The sequence below is a fragment of the Loxodonta africana genome, chromosome 11, assembly GCF_030014295.1.
Source record: "Loxodonta africana isolate mLoxAfr1 chromosome 11, mLoxAfr1.hap2, whole genome shotgun sequence".
In the NCBI taxonomy this organism is placed as follows: Eukaryota; Metazoa; Chordata; class Mammalia; order Proboscidea; family Elephantidae; genus Loxodonta; species Loxodonta africana.
In genome coordinates, this window is record NC_087352.1 from 60,477,354 (window position 1) to 60,490,969 (window position 13,616).

General features: G+C 45.2%; 1 protein-coding gene across 3 annotated transcripts in view; it reads left to right on the top strand.

Annotated features, from left to right (window-relative positions):
- Positions 1-1,916: 1,916 nt before the first annotated feature.
- ST8SIA5 (ST8 alpha-N-acetyl-neuraminide alpha-2,8-sialyltransferase 5) overlaps positions 1,917-13,616 on the top strand; it is a 75,581-nt gene continuing 63,881 nt past the window's right edge. For all 3 annotated transcript variants that reach the window (XM_023543825.2, XM_003406312.2, XM_023543826.2), the window contains exon 1: positions 1,917-2,047. In XM_023543825.2, the coding sequence (XP_023399593.2) occupies positions 1,917-2,047 (131 nt within the window). The remainder of the gene's footprint in view (positions 2,048-13,616) is intronic.

The following is a 13,616-nucleotide window of genomic DNA, read 5'->3' on the forward strand; positions in this document are numbered from 1 at the left end:
AAGACAGAAAGGACAGAGCATTAAACCAAGCGGGGGCCCTCCTAAGTGCAGGTCCTGTGCCATCGCACGTGTTGCACACTGATAAAACCAGCTCTGCCGGTATGAATGGGGGAAGGAGCCACCTCTGGGATCACAAACACTTCTTGCCAGGTGAGTTACTGTGACAACCCAGAGCTTTGGTCCTTTGAACTGTAAAATGGTTAGGAAAGGTTGGAAGGCTCAAATTCACTAATATATGTGGATCAAGCACTTTGTGAAGTATCAGACACCCAACAAATGCAGGGGTTATTATTATGTTTATGTGTTATTTCATTGGTTAAGAAGCCTACCTGTGACCTTGCTGATAATCTTTATCTGATACATAAACACCTTATAGATAGCACAGGGTCTATTTCCACCTTGCTTGGGTGAATTAACACAAACTCCAAATTGGTGAAACCCGAATGATGACATTTTATCATGCTTTCTTTGGTCTTTCCAGTTCAAAGAGGGAAACTATTAAATGCCAGGGTTGAGGGTTTTGGGGTCTAGGCGCTAACCCATCAAAATATTTTCTCCCTGCTGTTAGAGCTTCGGTCACGTTTAGCGTTGAATCCGACTCTGGAACCTGCCCGAGTGGCTGGAGGGTCCTGGGAAGGGCCGCCCTGGAATCCTCCAGCGAGGGCTCGGTGGTAAATGCCGCGGGCCCGTGACTCCAGGCGCCCAGAGACACTACGGTGTCAGGATGACAGGGCTGTTGCCCGGCGCGCGGGGGGCGGGATGGGGGCGCATTTGGGGATAAGATTTCTCCAGGAGCAAGACATTCACATTGCATTTCTGTAGCGCAACCCTTTCCGGACTTAGTGACTTACATAAAGCTTTTTGGGACCGTGTTACCCGAAGGCGACCGGCTGCCTGACCTGGGATTTACGAGTGGTTTCAAGGATGAGACGAGATCCCAGTGTCTCGGTGACAACAGGGTCTTTGATGACCAGCCGCACGCTGCAGTCAGGGAGGGGGAGGATGCCGGCGGAGAAGGCCGGCAGTCCCTGAATTTCCTCTCTGCAGAGTGGGGTGCCTGGGGTGCGGGCGAGCCGCCCGGCAGTCCATCAGCATGCGGGCGCCGCGCGCGCCGTCCTTGAGGGCTGCCCGGCTGACCTTGCTCCGTTTTCTCCGGAGAAATCGCCAGGAGAGCAAGAGGACGCGGCCGCGGCAGTGACTCAGTGCCCTGCGCGCCGCGTGCAAATACTCCCCTCCAGCGAGCCTGGGTCTGCAGCCTCGGTTTCCCCTTCCTGCGCCCTTTCGTAATTCCACGATTTAAACCTGGCATTTTCGGCTTCATCTTCCCCCCCGCCCCCGTCATTAGCCAGATTGCAGGGGTGTTCTGGTACCCACTTCCCGGCACCACTGAAGGCCAACCTTCGCGCTCCGTCGCTACGGGCCCGGGGTTTGGACGTGGCCCACCCGACAGGGCACTGCGCGCAGGTCACAGCGATCTAGAGCGGGTAGAGGTGGGGTGAGCGGCGCGCTGGGCCGCACCCGCGGTCGACGCCAGGGCCCCGATCCTATTGGCCGCCGCCTCCGCGGGAGGGGCGGCCCCCAGCGCGGGACACCTGGCGTCGCCCCTCCGCGGGGAAATCGGCGGCTGCCGGCCCGGGAGCTCTGAGGTGAAGGCATCCGGAGGGAAGACTGGGCCGCGGCCGAGCTCCCGGCGCCGGCTCTGCCCTGCCTGCCGCCCCGGCTGGGACGCTCACATGCCCCAGCTCCGGCCGCACCAGCCGGAAACTTGCCCCGTTAAGTCCCCCGGCCTCCTGTCAGCGCCATGAGGCGCCGGCTCGGACACGCGCTCCACGGGGCCCCCGATCCCCGCGCGTGACTGCCGGGCCCGCCCGCGCCCTGGACACCCCGCGCCCCGCCGCGCGCGCGCCGCCGCCAGGATGCGCTACGCCGACCCCTCCGCCAACCGGGACCTGCTGGGGAACCGAACTTTGCTCTTCATCTTCATCTGCGCCTTCGCGTTGGTGACCTTGCTGCAACAGATCCTGTACGGCAGGAACTACATCAAGAGGTAAGAAAGTCCGAGCGGGGTGGGGGTGTGCGGGGTCCGCGGCCATGTACCTCGGTGGCAGCCGCCGCGTTGGCTCAAACATCAGCAAGTGGGTCTGCACTTGGCCCGAGCACCTCCACTTCAGGCTTGGGTCACACCGCTCCGGAGCGCACCTCAGCTCCAAGCCAGAGGAGAGCGCCGGCCCAGCGCCCGCCGGAGGGGCCTGTAAACTTTGTTCCTCTATGAAAAATGGGGAGGCAGGTTAGAATTCGGAGCAGCCAAACTGACGATAAACCCTCTGAATACCAGGAGCGGTCGCGGGAGTCAAATGGATGTTCCCCAAACCTAGAGTTCCATGACCGTTTGGTTGGAGGGGAGGCTCCCGAGGGTGGAGGGCAAAACCGGATAGAATTACCTGGAGCCCTGAACTTTTGTGGAGACCCTTCAGGGAAAAAAGGCCCCACCCCCCATCCCCGGAGCGTCGAGTGAGGTGGAGGTGGTAGTGGGCTGGGGAGATGCGACAGGGGTGGTAATTCCTATAATTCCATAGCCATTGGGTCTGTGAGGCTCACAACCTGCTCCCTGCAGAGACAGATGGTTCTCTTCTTTAGCTCGGAAGGTTAGAGCTGCAGCAGACGTTAGCCCTTCCTTCGGTGGGTCCCTCCTTCCCTGGTGGGTCCCCCCTCTCCATCACAGGAAAACTCCATTAAGAGAAAGACCAGTAGAAGGTGTCACTCAGGAACTCAGGCGCAGCCTCGGTGCCCATGTGCGTGGAAAATATACCGGCATGCCAACCGCTTGTCAGCTCTGCAGGCTGAGGGCAGACGCTTTGGGTCACCTGCACCGGTGTTGAAGTTGGAGGGGGGCTGCCTTAGAATACTACACAACAGAGCTCCTCTTGGAAAGATTCGTCCTCCTCTCTGCTGGAGGCCTCTGCCTTTGCTGGTGTGGGATGTTTCACAGCAGAAGGAATTGGGGGGCGTGGGTCCATGTGCATCTATTTCTTTGGACCCTTGGTCTCTCCCTGTGCTGTGCCACTTTTGGGAAGGCCCCTTGGAAGCAGTCAGAACTCTGAACCCATCTTGCAAACACCTCCATTGGTCAGGAGGGGAGGAAGTGGGGCAGTGTGGATGGTTAGTGGGCTCCTATCACTATTGGTTCCACATCCTCTTCTGAAACCAGGGATATCATTGCTGATGTCAGGTGGATCCTGGCTGAAAGCACACAATACCAGAAGGATGTTTACCTGTGTTTTATTGACTATGCAAAGGCATTTGACTGTGCGGATCATAACAAACTATGGATAACACTGCGAAGAATGGGAATTCCAGAACACTTAATTGTGCTCATGAGGAACCTTTACATATATCAAGAGGCAGTTGTTCGGACAGAGCAAGGGGATACTGATTGGTTTAAAGTCAGGAAAGGTGTGCGTCAGGGTTGTATTCTTTTACCATACCGATTTAATCTGTATGCTGAGCAAATAATACAAGAAGCTGGACTATATGAAGAAGAGCAGGGCATCAAGATTGGAGGAAGACTCATTAACCTGTATTATGCAGATGACACAATCTTGCTTGCTGAAAGTGAAAAGGACTTGAAGCACTTACTGATGAGGGCCAAAGACCACAGCCTTCAGTATGGATTATGCCTCAACATAAAGAAAACAAAAATCCTCACAACTGGACCAATGAGCAACATCATGATAAATGGAGAGAAGATTGAAGTTGTCAAGGATTTCATTTTACTTGAATCCTCAATCAACAGCCATGGAAGCAGCAGTCAAGAAATCAAAAGACGCATTGCATTGGGCAAATCTGCTGCAAAGGACCTCTTCAAAGTGTTGAAGAGCAAAGATGTCACCCTGAAGACTAAGGTTCGCCTGACCCAAGCCATGGTATTTTCAATCACATCATATGCATGTGAAAGCTGGACAATGAATAAGGAAGACCGAAGAAGAGTTGATGCCTTTGAATTGTGGTGTTGGTGAAGAATATTGAATATACCATGGACTGCCAAAAGAAAGAAGTACAACCAGAATGCTCCTTAGAAGCAAGGATGGCAAGACTGTGTCTTACATACTTTCGACATGTTGTCAGGAGGGATCAGTCCCTGGAGAAGGACATCATGCTTGTCAGAGTCCAGGGTCAGCGGAAAAGAGGACGACCCCCAATGAGGTAGATTGACACAGTGGCTGCAACAATGAGCTGAAGCATAACAGTGATTGTAAGGATGGCGCAGGACCGGCAGCGTTTCGTTCTGTTATACATAGGGTCGCTATGAGTTGGAACCAACTCGACGGCACCTAACAACAACATCTCTATTGGAGAGAGCACCTACCATGTGGATTAGGAGGAAAAGGCAAGAAACAAAGCTATGCTTTTGCCCTTGATGTCCTTTGCTTCCCCATGTCTGTTCCTGAATGAAGAAGTACTTCATGAGGATTTACTCTGTGTTGAGCACTGTATGAAGTGCTGAGGGTACAATGGTGATCAAGACAGACACAGTCCCAGAATTCCCCCAGGGAATTTGCAGCCTAGTGGGAAAGTCAGAAAGGCACCCAACTCATATCTAAGGCACGCCTGGAGGTATGGACAAGGAACTCTGAGGATGAGAGGGAGCCATAACAAATCAGATGGCTTCAAGGTACATGGAGGCAACTGAAGGGAGTCTTAAACGGAGGGGAATGATCTGTTGGCCCAGGTGGAGGAGGAAGGAAAGGGGATAAAACGGCTTGAACAGAGTTGAAAAGTACAGGGAGAGTTGAGTAATTTTGTATAGCTGGAGTATTAGAGCGTGTGGCTGTGGGGAAAAGGTGAGGCAGACAGGAAAGAGTATGGAGAACAAAGTGGGAACATATGAGATGGCCCATTCCTGGAGGAAAGCAGTAACAAGTTTGAGTCTGGATCTGGTGGGAAGGCTATCGCTGTGGAGCTGTCCAGCATCCGTTTGGGAAGGAGGCTCTGAAACTGGGGGAGGAGACCAGCCAGGCTAGCGATGCACATTTTGGAGCCACAAATCATCTTGGAGCTCTGGTAGTGCAGTGGTTAAGAACTCGGCTGCTCACCAAGAGGTCAGCAGTTCAATCCACCAACCACTCCTTGGAAACCCTACAGGGCAGCTCTACTCTGTCCTATAGGGTTGCTACAATTCTGAACCAACAGCAACTTTTTTTTAGTCATCTCAATCAGTGTTTTACAAACTTCTACGACTGTGATCCACAGAAAGAAATATGCTATACCCTGGGACCTAGAACACAGTCACATGCGTCCCCAACTGAAACAAACATTTGGTGAAACAACACTTGGCGTTATTATGAGAAATTAGCTGTAATATTTTCTGTTCTACTTCATTTTTAAAAAAAAATTCTGGGGGCAACCCATTAAATTGACTTCACAACTTACTGGCTTGAAACACTTTGTTTGGAAAACGCTGGGCTGAGTGATGAGGTTAGATGAAGTAGCCCAGGACAGAGTGGTGTCTTCACTCCATCAGTGGCGTCTCCACCGATTGGCCAGGGAGAGCCTTGAGCACTGCCTACTCCCCCAGGGGCCCAGCAAAGAGAAGAGCTAGCTCTGGGACTGAGAAGGAGAGAAACCAGGGGAGAGAGATGTTATAGAAATCAAGGCATAAGGGTAACAGGGAGAGAGTGGTCATCTGTGACATTGCAGAGGGATCAAATGGAATAGGATTGAATGTGTTCACTGGATTTGGAAACAGGGCAGTTTAGGGGAGAGTGGTGGGGACAGGACCCTCATTGCAGTAGGTGAAGGAGTGGGTGGGAAAGGGAATGTGAGGACAGTGAGCATGGATTACCCTTTCTAGGTGTCAGTGCTGAAAGGAAAAAGGGTTAAAAGAAGGGTTTTTGAAAATGGGAAGCATGGAAATGTTCCCCTCTTCCTTGAAGCCCCTCTCTGACCTCAGTCTCATTTGTTAGTGCATCAGCTCACAAACCCTAAGGTGTCATGGACTTCAGGTATTTACACTTTAAAAGAGGGGCAAGCAAAGGGCAGTGTTTTGTTTGTGCTTCAGGTAGAAAGGACTTTGTCAACTTTTTATAATTTGGTCTCATTCACCTTTTAAATTTGTTCTCAGAGGAACACCAGGTAGGTGTGGGCCTTGAATGTTCTTCTATAATATCATTCAATGGAGTTTTATAATTCCCTGTAAATGTTTGGAATGTTTTTTGTTAGATTTATTTCTAGGACCATAATTTTTACTACTATTTTAAAAATTATCTTTTAAAAAATTTTTATTTTCTAAGCATTCATAGCTGGTATATTGAAATAAATTTTTGACTTTTTTGTATGTTGATTTTATAATAGCGACCTTGATAATGCACTTAATGAAATAAATTATCTGTAGATTTTCCTGGGATTTCTGTATGGACATTTTTCTTTCTTTACCACTTTATACCTTTATTTTTCTTGTCTTACTGCCCTGGCTAGGACCCTCAATATAACATTCAATGAAAGTGTCATAGTGAACATCCCGGTATTAATCTTGATTTTTTCCCCCCTCTTAAAATAAAAAAAAAAAGCTCTATTGAGATATCATTCACATACCATACAATTCACCCATTTAAAGTATACAGTTCAGTGGTTTTTAGTATGCTGACTGTTCTGCACCCATTACTCAAATCAATTTTAGAGCATTTTCATTACCCTAAAAAGAAGTCCCATTCCTCTGAGTTGTCACCTCCCCCCACCAATTCCCAGACACCTCCTAACCCTAGGCAACCACTAATCTGCTTTCTCTCTCTGTACCTGTTGCCATCGAGTCAATTCTGACTCATAGCGACCCTATACGACAGAGTAGAACTGACCCACAGTGTTTCCAAAGAGTGCCTAGTGGATTTGAACTGCTGACCTTTTGATTAGCAGCCATAGCTCTTAACCACTGTGCCACCGGGATTTCCTCTGTCTCTATAGATTTGCCTATTCTGGACATTTCATATAAGTAGAATCATACAATATGGGATCTTTTTTGACTGGCTTCAATATGTGATCTCTTGTGACTGGCTCCTTTCACTTAACATAATGTTTCATCCATGTGGTAGCCTAAGGCATCAGTACTTTATTTCCGAATAATATTCTATTATATGGCTATATCACATTTTGTTTATCCATCCATCAGTTGATGGACATTTGGATTATTTCTACTTTTTGGCTATTATGAATAGTGCTGCTATGAAAATACACGTACAGGTTTTTGTGTGGATATGTGTTTTCATTACTCTTGGATATACACCTAAGAGTGGAAGTGTGGGGTCATATGGTAACTCAGTGTTTTACCATTTGAAGAACTGCCAGTTTTCCAAAGTGGCTGCAGCAGTTTATATTCCCACTAGCAGTGTATAAGAGTTCCAATTCCTCCACTTCCTCGCCAATACTTGTTATTTTCCACTTAAAAAAAAAAGCCATCCTTGTGAGTGTGAAGTGGTATCTCACTGTGTTTCTGATTTTGATTTCCCTGGTGACTAATGATGTTGGGCATCTTTTCATGTACTTATTGGCCATTTGTATATCCCCCTTTGGAGAAATGTCTATTCATGTCCTTTACCTGTTCTTTTTATGTGAGTTATTTGTATTTCTATCATTGCTTTGTAGGAGTTTTTTTTTTTTTTTTTAAATATACTGTAAATACAAGGATCTTATCAGATATGATTTGCAGAAATTCTCTTCAATGGGTTGTCCTTTCACTTTCTTGATAGCGTTCTTTGAAGCACAAAAGTTTTTTAATTTTGTTGAAGTCCCATTTATCTGTTTTTTTTTTTTTTTTGGGTGCTTATGCTTTAGGTGTCATATCTAAGAAACCATTGCATAATGCAGTGTCACAATGATTTATACCTATGTTTTCTTCTAAGTTTTATAGTTTTAGCTCTTACATTGAGACTTTTGATCTATTATGACTTAATTTTTTTTATATGGTGTGATTAATCCTGATTTTTAAAGGAATGCTTGTAGAGTCACCATTGAGTATGACATTTGCTTAGTGTTTTTTCTTTTTTTTCTTTTTGTAGATGTTCTCTAACAGGGAAAGGAGGTTCCTTTTCAATTGTGCTAAGAAGTTTTGTTTTGTTTTATTGTATTTGTATGCAAATTTTATCAGATGCTTTTCCCACATTTATTGGAATGATCATGTGGTTTTTCTATGTTTTTTACATTTGATGTAGTAAGTTACATAAATAGATGCTCAACCTTTAATTTTTGGGATAAATTGCTTTTTCATGTTGTATTAATTGTTTTATATGATATGGGATTTTGTTGACTAATATTTCTATTTAGGATGGTATCTCATATTCTTGAATGATACGGGCATATAATTTTCTTTCATCATGCTATCTTTGGTTTTAAAAGCAGTCTTATAAATGAGTTGGAAGTGTTTCTGCTTTTCTGTTCTTTGGAACTCTTTATACAAGTTTGAGATTGTGTATTCAGAAACCCTGGTGGCATAGTGGTTAAGTGCTACAGCTGCTAACCAAAAGGTCAGCAGTTGAATCCACTAGGCATTCCTCTTTGGAAACTCTGTGGGACAGTTCTACTCTGTTCTATAGGGTCGCTATGAGTCAGAACCTACTCGATGGCAACGAGTTTTGGTTTGGTACAGTGGTGTAGCTACCAAACAAAATGTCGCCAGTTTGAATCCACCAGGTGCTCCCTGGAAACATTATGGGGCAGTTCTACTCTGTCCTATAGGGTGACTATGAGTCAGAATCGACTCAATGGGAACGGATTTGTTCTTTGAAAGCTCAGTATAATTTACCTGTATAGCCGTCTGCACCTAATGTTTTCATTGTTGGAAGGCTTTAAATGATTACTTCCATCTCTTTAATGGTTATAAGACTAGGTTATCTATTTCTTCAATCAATTTTGGTAAATTCTATTTTTCTAGTAATTTTTCCAACATTTTCAAATTTATTGACACAAAGTTCATAATAATTTCTACTACCTCTCTGCTACATTTATAGTTCTGATCCCCTTTTAAGTCTTAAAAGTTTTTGTTTCTTTTCAATATTTTTTTTAATGGCCTTTGTTGCCCGAGGTTATCCTTTCAAATAACCACCTTTTGGCTTTGTTGATTCCCTCTTGTGTCTTTGCTTTCTATTTCATTAATTTTTATGCTTTGGTTTTATTCTCTCATTTTTTCCCAACTTCTTAACTTGGATACTTTTCTGTTTCATTTCCAGCCTTTCTTGTTTTTAATATAAACTTTTCAGGCTATATAATTTCCTCTAAATACTTCTCTAGCTATATCCCTTAAGTTTGGGGATGGTCATGATGATGATGATATGATAACAAGTAACAACTGTGTTGCATTCACTCTGTGCCAAGTACTAGTCCAATTGCTTTATATAGTAACGCTCTGAATTCTTACAAAAACCCTGCGACATAGGTACTATTACTATCTTCATTTTATAGATGAGGAAACTGAGGCACAGTAATTTGTTCAAGGTTATATAGCATAGCTAGTAAATACCAGAGCTCTTTTCCTTATCCTTTAAATCCGAGTATTTTGTAGTTTCTTTCGTGATTTATTTTTAAATGTTTTAAAATTTCTAAATACTTTCTTTTTGTTATTATTTTTTAACTCAAATGCTTTATGGTGGGAGAACATAGCATTTATGATATGAATTCCTTAAAACCTGTTTTGTGGTTTAGTATATGGTTAATTTTCATAAGTGTTATATAGGTGCTCAAAAGATAGGTGATTCATTATTAGGTGCAGTGTTCTTACATTCTGTTTAATGAGTAGTTTTGTATTGTTCAGATCTTCTATATCCCTATTGATATTTTTTTGATTGGCTTGACTTGTCAATTACTGAAGGAAGCATGTTAAAATCTGCCTTGATGGTAGTGGATTTATTGGCTTCTCCTTGTCACCTTTTACCTTATGTATATTGAAGTGATATGATTGGATGTATACTAGTTTATATATATTATGTCTTCGTACTCAACAGAAACCCTGGTGGCATAGTGGTTAAGTGCTACAGCTGCTAACCAAAGGGTCAGCAGTTCAAAACCGCCAGGCACTCCTTGGAAACTCTATGGGGCAGTTCCGCTCTGTCCTATAGGGTCGCTATGAGTCAGAATCAACTCGACGGCAGCAGGTTTGGTTTTGGTTTTTGGTTCGTAGTCAGTGGAATCTTTTATCATAATGTAGTGACCCTCTTTATCTCTAGTAATACTCTGTGCCTTAAAGCCTTCTGTGATATTAATGTAGTGACACCAGCTTTCATTTGGTTAGTATTTGCCTGTCATAATGTATCCTTTTTTTTCAATATTCCCATGTCTTTTTGTTCTGTGTCTGTTGTAACCAGCATATAGTTAGAGTTTTTATATTTAGTCTGACAATCTTTTATGCCTTTTATCTAGAGGGTATATTTACAGTATATTTACATTTATTGTGTTTACTTATGCCTAAGCATTTATTTCTGCCATCGTATTTTGCCATCCTACCTTTTCTCCCTTCTTTGTGGTTTCGTGGCTTTAGGTGGAGGTTTCTCATCTGACCCTTTACCTTGGGTGGACCTTGTGGTCATTTAAAGGGAGTCACTGGGACTGGCTGATGCCCCTTTGGAGCTGCTGGCTTTAGAACACATCTACTTCCATTCTTGCCAGATTGTTCATTTAAAAAGGCGTTTTAAACATATTGTAACCGTTATTTTAGTTTTTTTTTTTTTTTTAGCGGGAGAATGTTGCAAATTGGGTTTCCTAGAGAGCAGGCTCTAAACCAGAGATTAGAGTGCAGGATGTTTATTGTAGAGTGCTCTTCGGACGGACACCTGGGGAAGGGAGAGGAAGGAAGTAAGATTGGGCAGAGGGAGAAATGGAGCTGCAATGCAGTCCCAGGGAAGGCCTTAGCTGACCCCTCAGGGAGCTCTGAATCTGGATGGCCTTCAGAGTTGCCCTAGAATTGGAGTAAGAGGGCTGGATCTTTATACCTTCGTGTTGGCCAGTCATTGGATGAGGGCTGCCCCTGGCAGAGTGAGGTGTCTCAAATGAGGCATTTCCCAGGGAGGGCTGAGAGCTGAGGGCTGTCAGCTTGCGACACCCCAGAAATTAGGGAAAAAGTTCCTCATCCCTGAGGAGGGATCTGGGTGGCATATCACAGTGTCTGCCTTAAAAAAATAGACGATTTTTAAGACTGCCATTTTGCCAGAAATGCAAGTCCTTGAATGATTCCTCCCCTTTTCTCCCTCCCCCAGATCTCACCGTTTATGGTCGATCTGTGCCTGAAGCCCCTTTTAAAGTTGTGCATCACTCCTGTCAGTCAAGGGTCTTTTGCACATGTCATATCTGTCTTGACCCTAGGCCTTTGCCCATGGGTCCGCACCTGTGGTGCCTTCCCTGCCAGTTCCAGTCCCACTTTTCTTCCAGCTCTCGGCCCACAGTGCTTGCTCCCTCTTCTGAATGCATAGCACCTGTGCTGCCAGCACTTAGCACTAGGGGCATTTCTGCCCAGTACTGCCCTGATGCTCTCTGAGATTGCACGGTAGAGAAGGAGCTGAGGCTGAGCCTTCTTTTTTTTTTTAATAATTTTTATTGTGCTTTAAGTGAAAGTTTACAAATCAAGTCAGTCTCTCACACAAAAACCCATATACACCTTGCTACACACTCCCAGTTACTCTCCCCCTAATGAGACAGACCGCTCTCTTCTTCCATTCCCTCTTTTCGTGCCCATTTTGCCGGCTTCTAACCCCCTCCACCCTCTCATCTCCCCTCCAGGCAGGAGAGATGCCAACATAGTGTCAAGTGTCCACCTGGTCCAAGAAGCTCACTCCTCACCAGCATCCCTCTCCAACCCATTGTCCAGTCCAGTCCATGTCTGAAGAGTTCCTTTGGGAATGGTTCCTGTCCTGGGGCAACAGAAGGTCTGAGGGCCATGACCACTGGGGTCTTTCTAGTCTCAGTCAGGCCATTAAGTCTGGTCTTATGAGAATTTGGGGTCTGCATCCCACTGCTCTCCTGCTCCCTCAGGGGTTCTCTGTTGTGTTCCCTGTCAGGGCAGTCATCGGTTGTAGCCGGGCACCATCTAGTTCTGGTCTCAGGCTGATGTAGTCTCTGGTTTATGTGGCCTTTCTGTTTGTTGGGCTCATAATTACTTTGTGTCTTTGGTGTTCTTCATTCTCCTTTGCTCCAGGTGGGTTGAGACCAATTGATGCATCTTAGATGGCTGCTTGCTAGTGTTTAAGACCCCAGACGCCACTCTTCAAAGTGGGATGCAGAATGTTTTCTTAATAGATTTTATTATGCCAATTGACTTAGATGTCCCCTGAAACCATGGTCCCCAGACCCCTGCCCTTGCTACGCTGGCCTTCGAAGTATTCAATTTATTCAGGAAACTTCTTTGCTTTTGGTTCAGTCCAATTGTGCTGACCTCCCCTGTATTGTGTGCTCTCTTTCCCTTCACCTAAAGTAGTTCTTATCTACTATCTAATTAGTGAATGCCCCTCTCACACCTTCCCTCCCTCCCCTCTCTCGTAACCACAAAAGAATGTTTTCTTCTCAGTTTAAACTATTCCTCAAGATCTTATAATAGTGGTCTTATACAATATTTGTTCTTTTGCAACTGACTAATTTCACTCAGCGTGATGTCTTACAGATTCCTCCATGTTAGGAAATGTTTCACAGATTCCTCCCTGTTCTTTATCAATGCGTAGTATTCCATTGTGTGAATATACCATAATTTATCCATTCATCCACCGATGGGCACATTGGTTGCATCCATCTTTTTGCTATTGTAAACAGTGCTGCAATAAACATTAAAAAAAAAAAAAATGGGTGTGCATATATCTGTTCATGTAAAGGCTCTTATTTCTCTAGGATATATTCCAAGGAATGGGATTGCTGGATCGTATGGTAGTTCTATTTCTAGCTTTTTAAGGAAGCACCAAATCGATTTCCAAAGTGGTTGTACCGTTTGACATTCCCACCAGCAGTGTATAAGTGTTCCGGTCTCTCCACAGCCTCTCCAACATTTATTCTTTTGTGTTTTTTGGATTAATACCAGCCTTGTTGGAGTGAGATGAAATCTCATTGTAGTTTTGATCTGCATTTCTCTAATGGCTAATGATTGTGAACATTTCCTCATATATCTGTTAGCTACCTGGATATCTTCCGTAGTGAAGTGTCTGTTCATATTTTTGTGCTGGGCCTCTTTTGTCCCATCTTGAGCTGGATGAGCCACACTGGAGGACTCTCTTACACTCTGTTTTCCTTCAGCCTTTCATTCTCCTCCACCTCAAGGGTGCAGATCTGGGCTGCTCATGAGTGGCTGGTGCTGGCTTGAGACTTGAAGATTGGAAACTGGGTCAAGGAAAAGCATAGGCTGACTTTGTGCTGCCTATATGTGTGTCTTCAAAGGCTTCCCCCCAACTAAAACCTTTGGTTTGACTGCCCTGAGAAACAGGCACAGCCCCAGAAGAGTGGGGCTGTGGGGACTCCAGTGTTACCCAGAGAACGGTTCTGGATGAGGGCAGGGAGTGCCCTTTTTTCCCACTGCCATCGAGCCGATTACGATTTCATAGTGACCCTATAGGACAGAGTAAAGCTGCCCCATAGAGTTTTCAAGGAGCACCTGGTGGGTT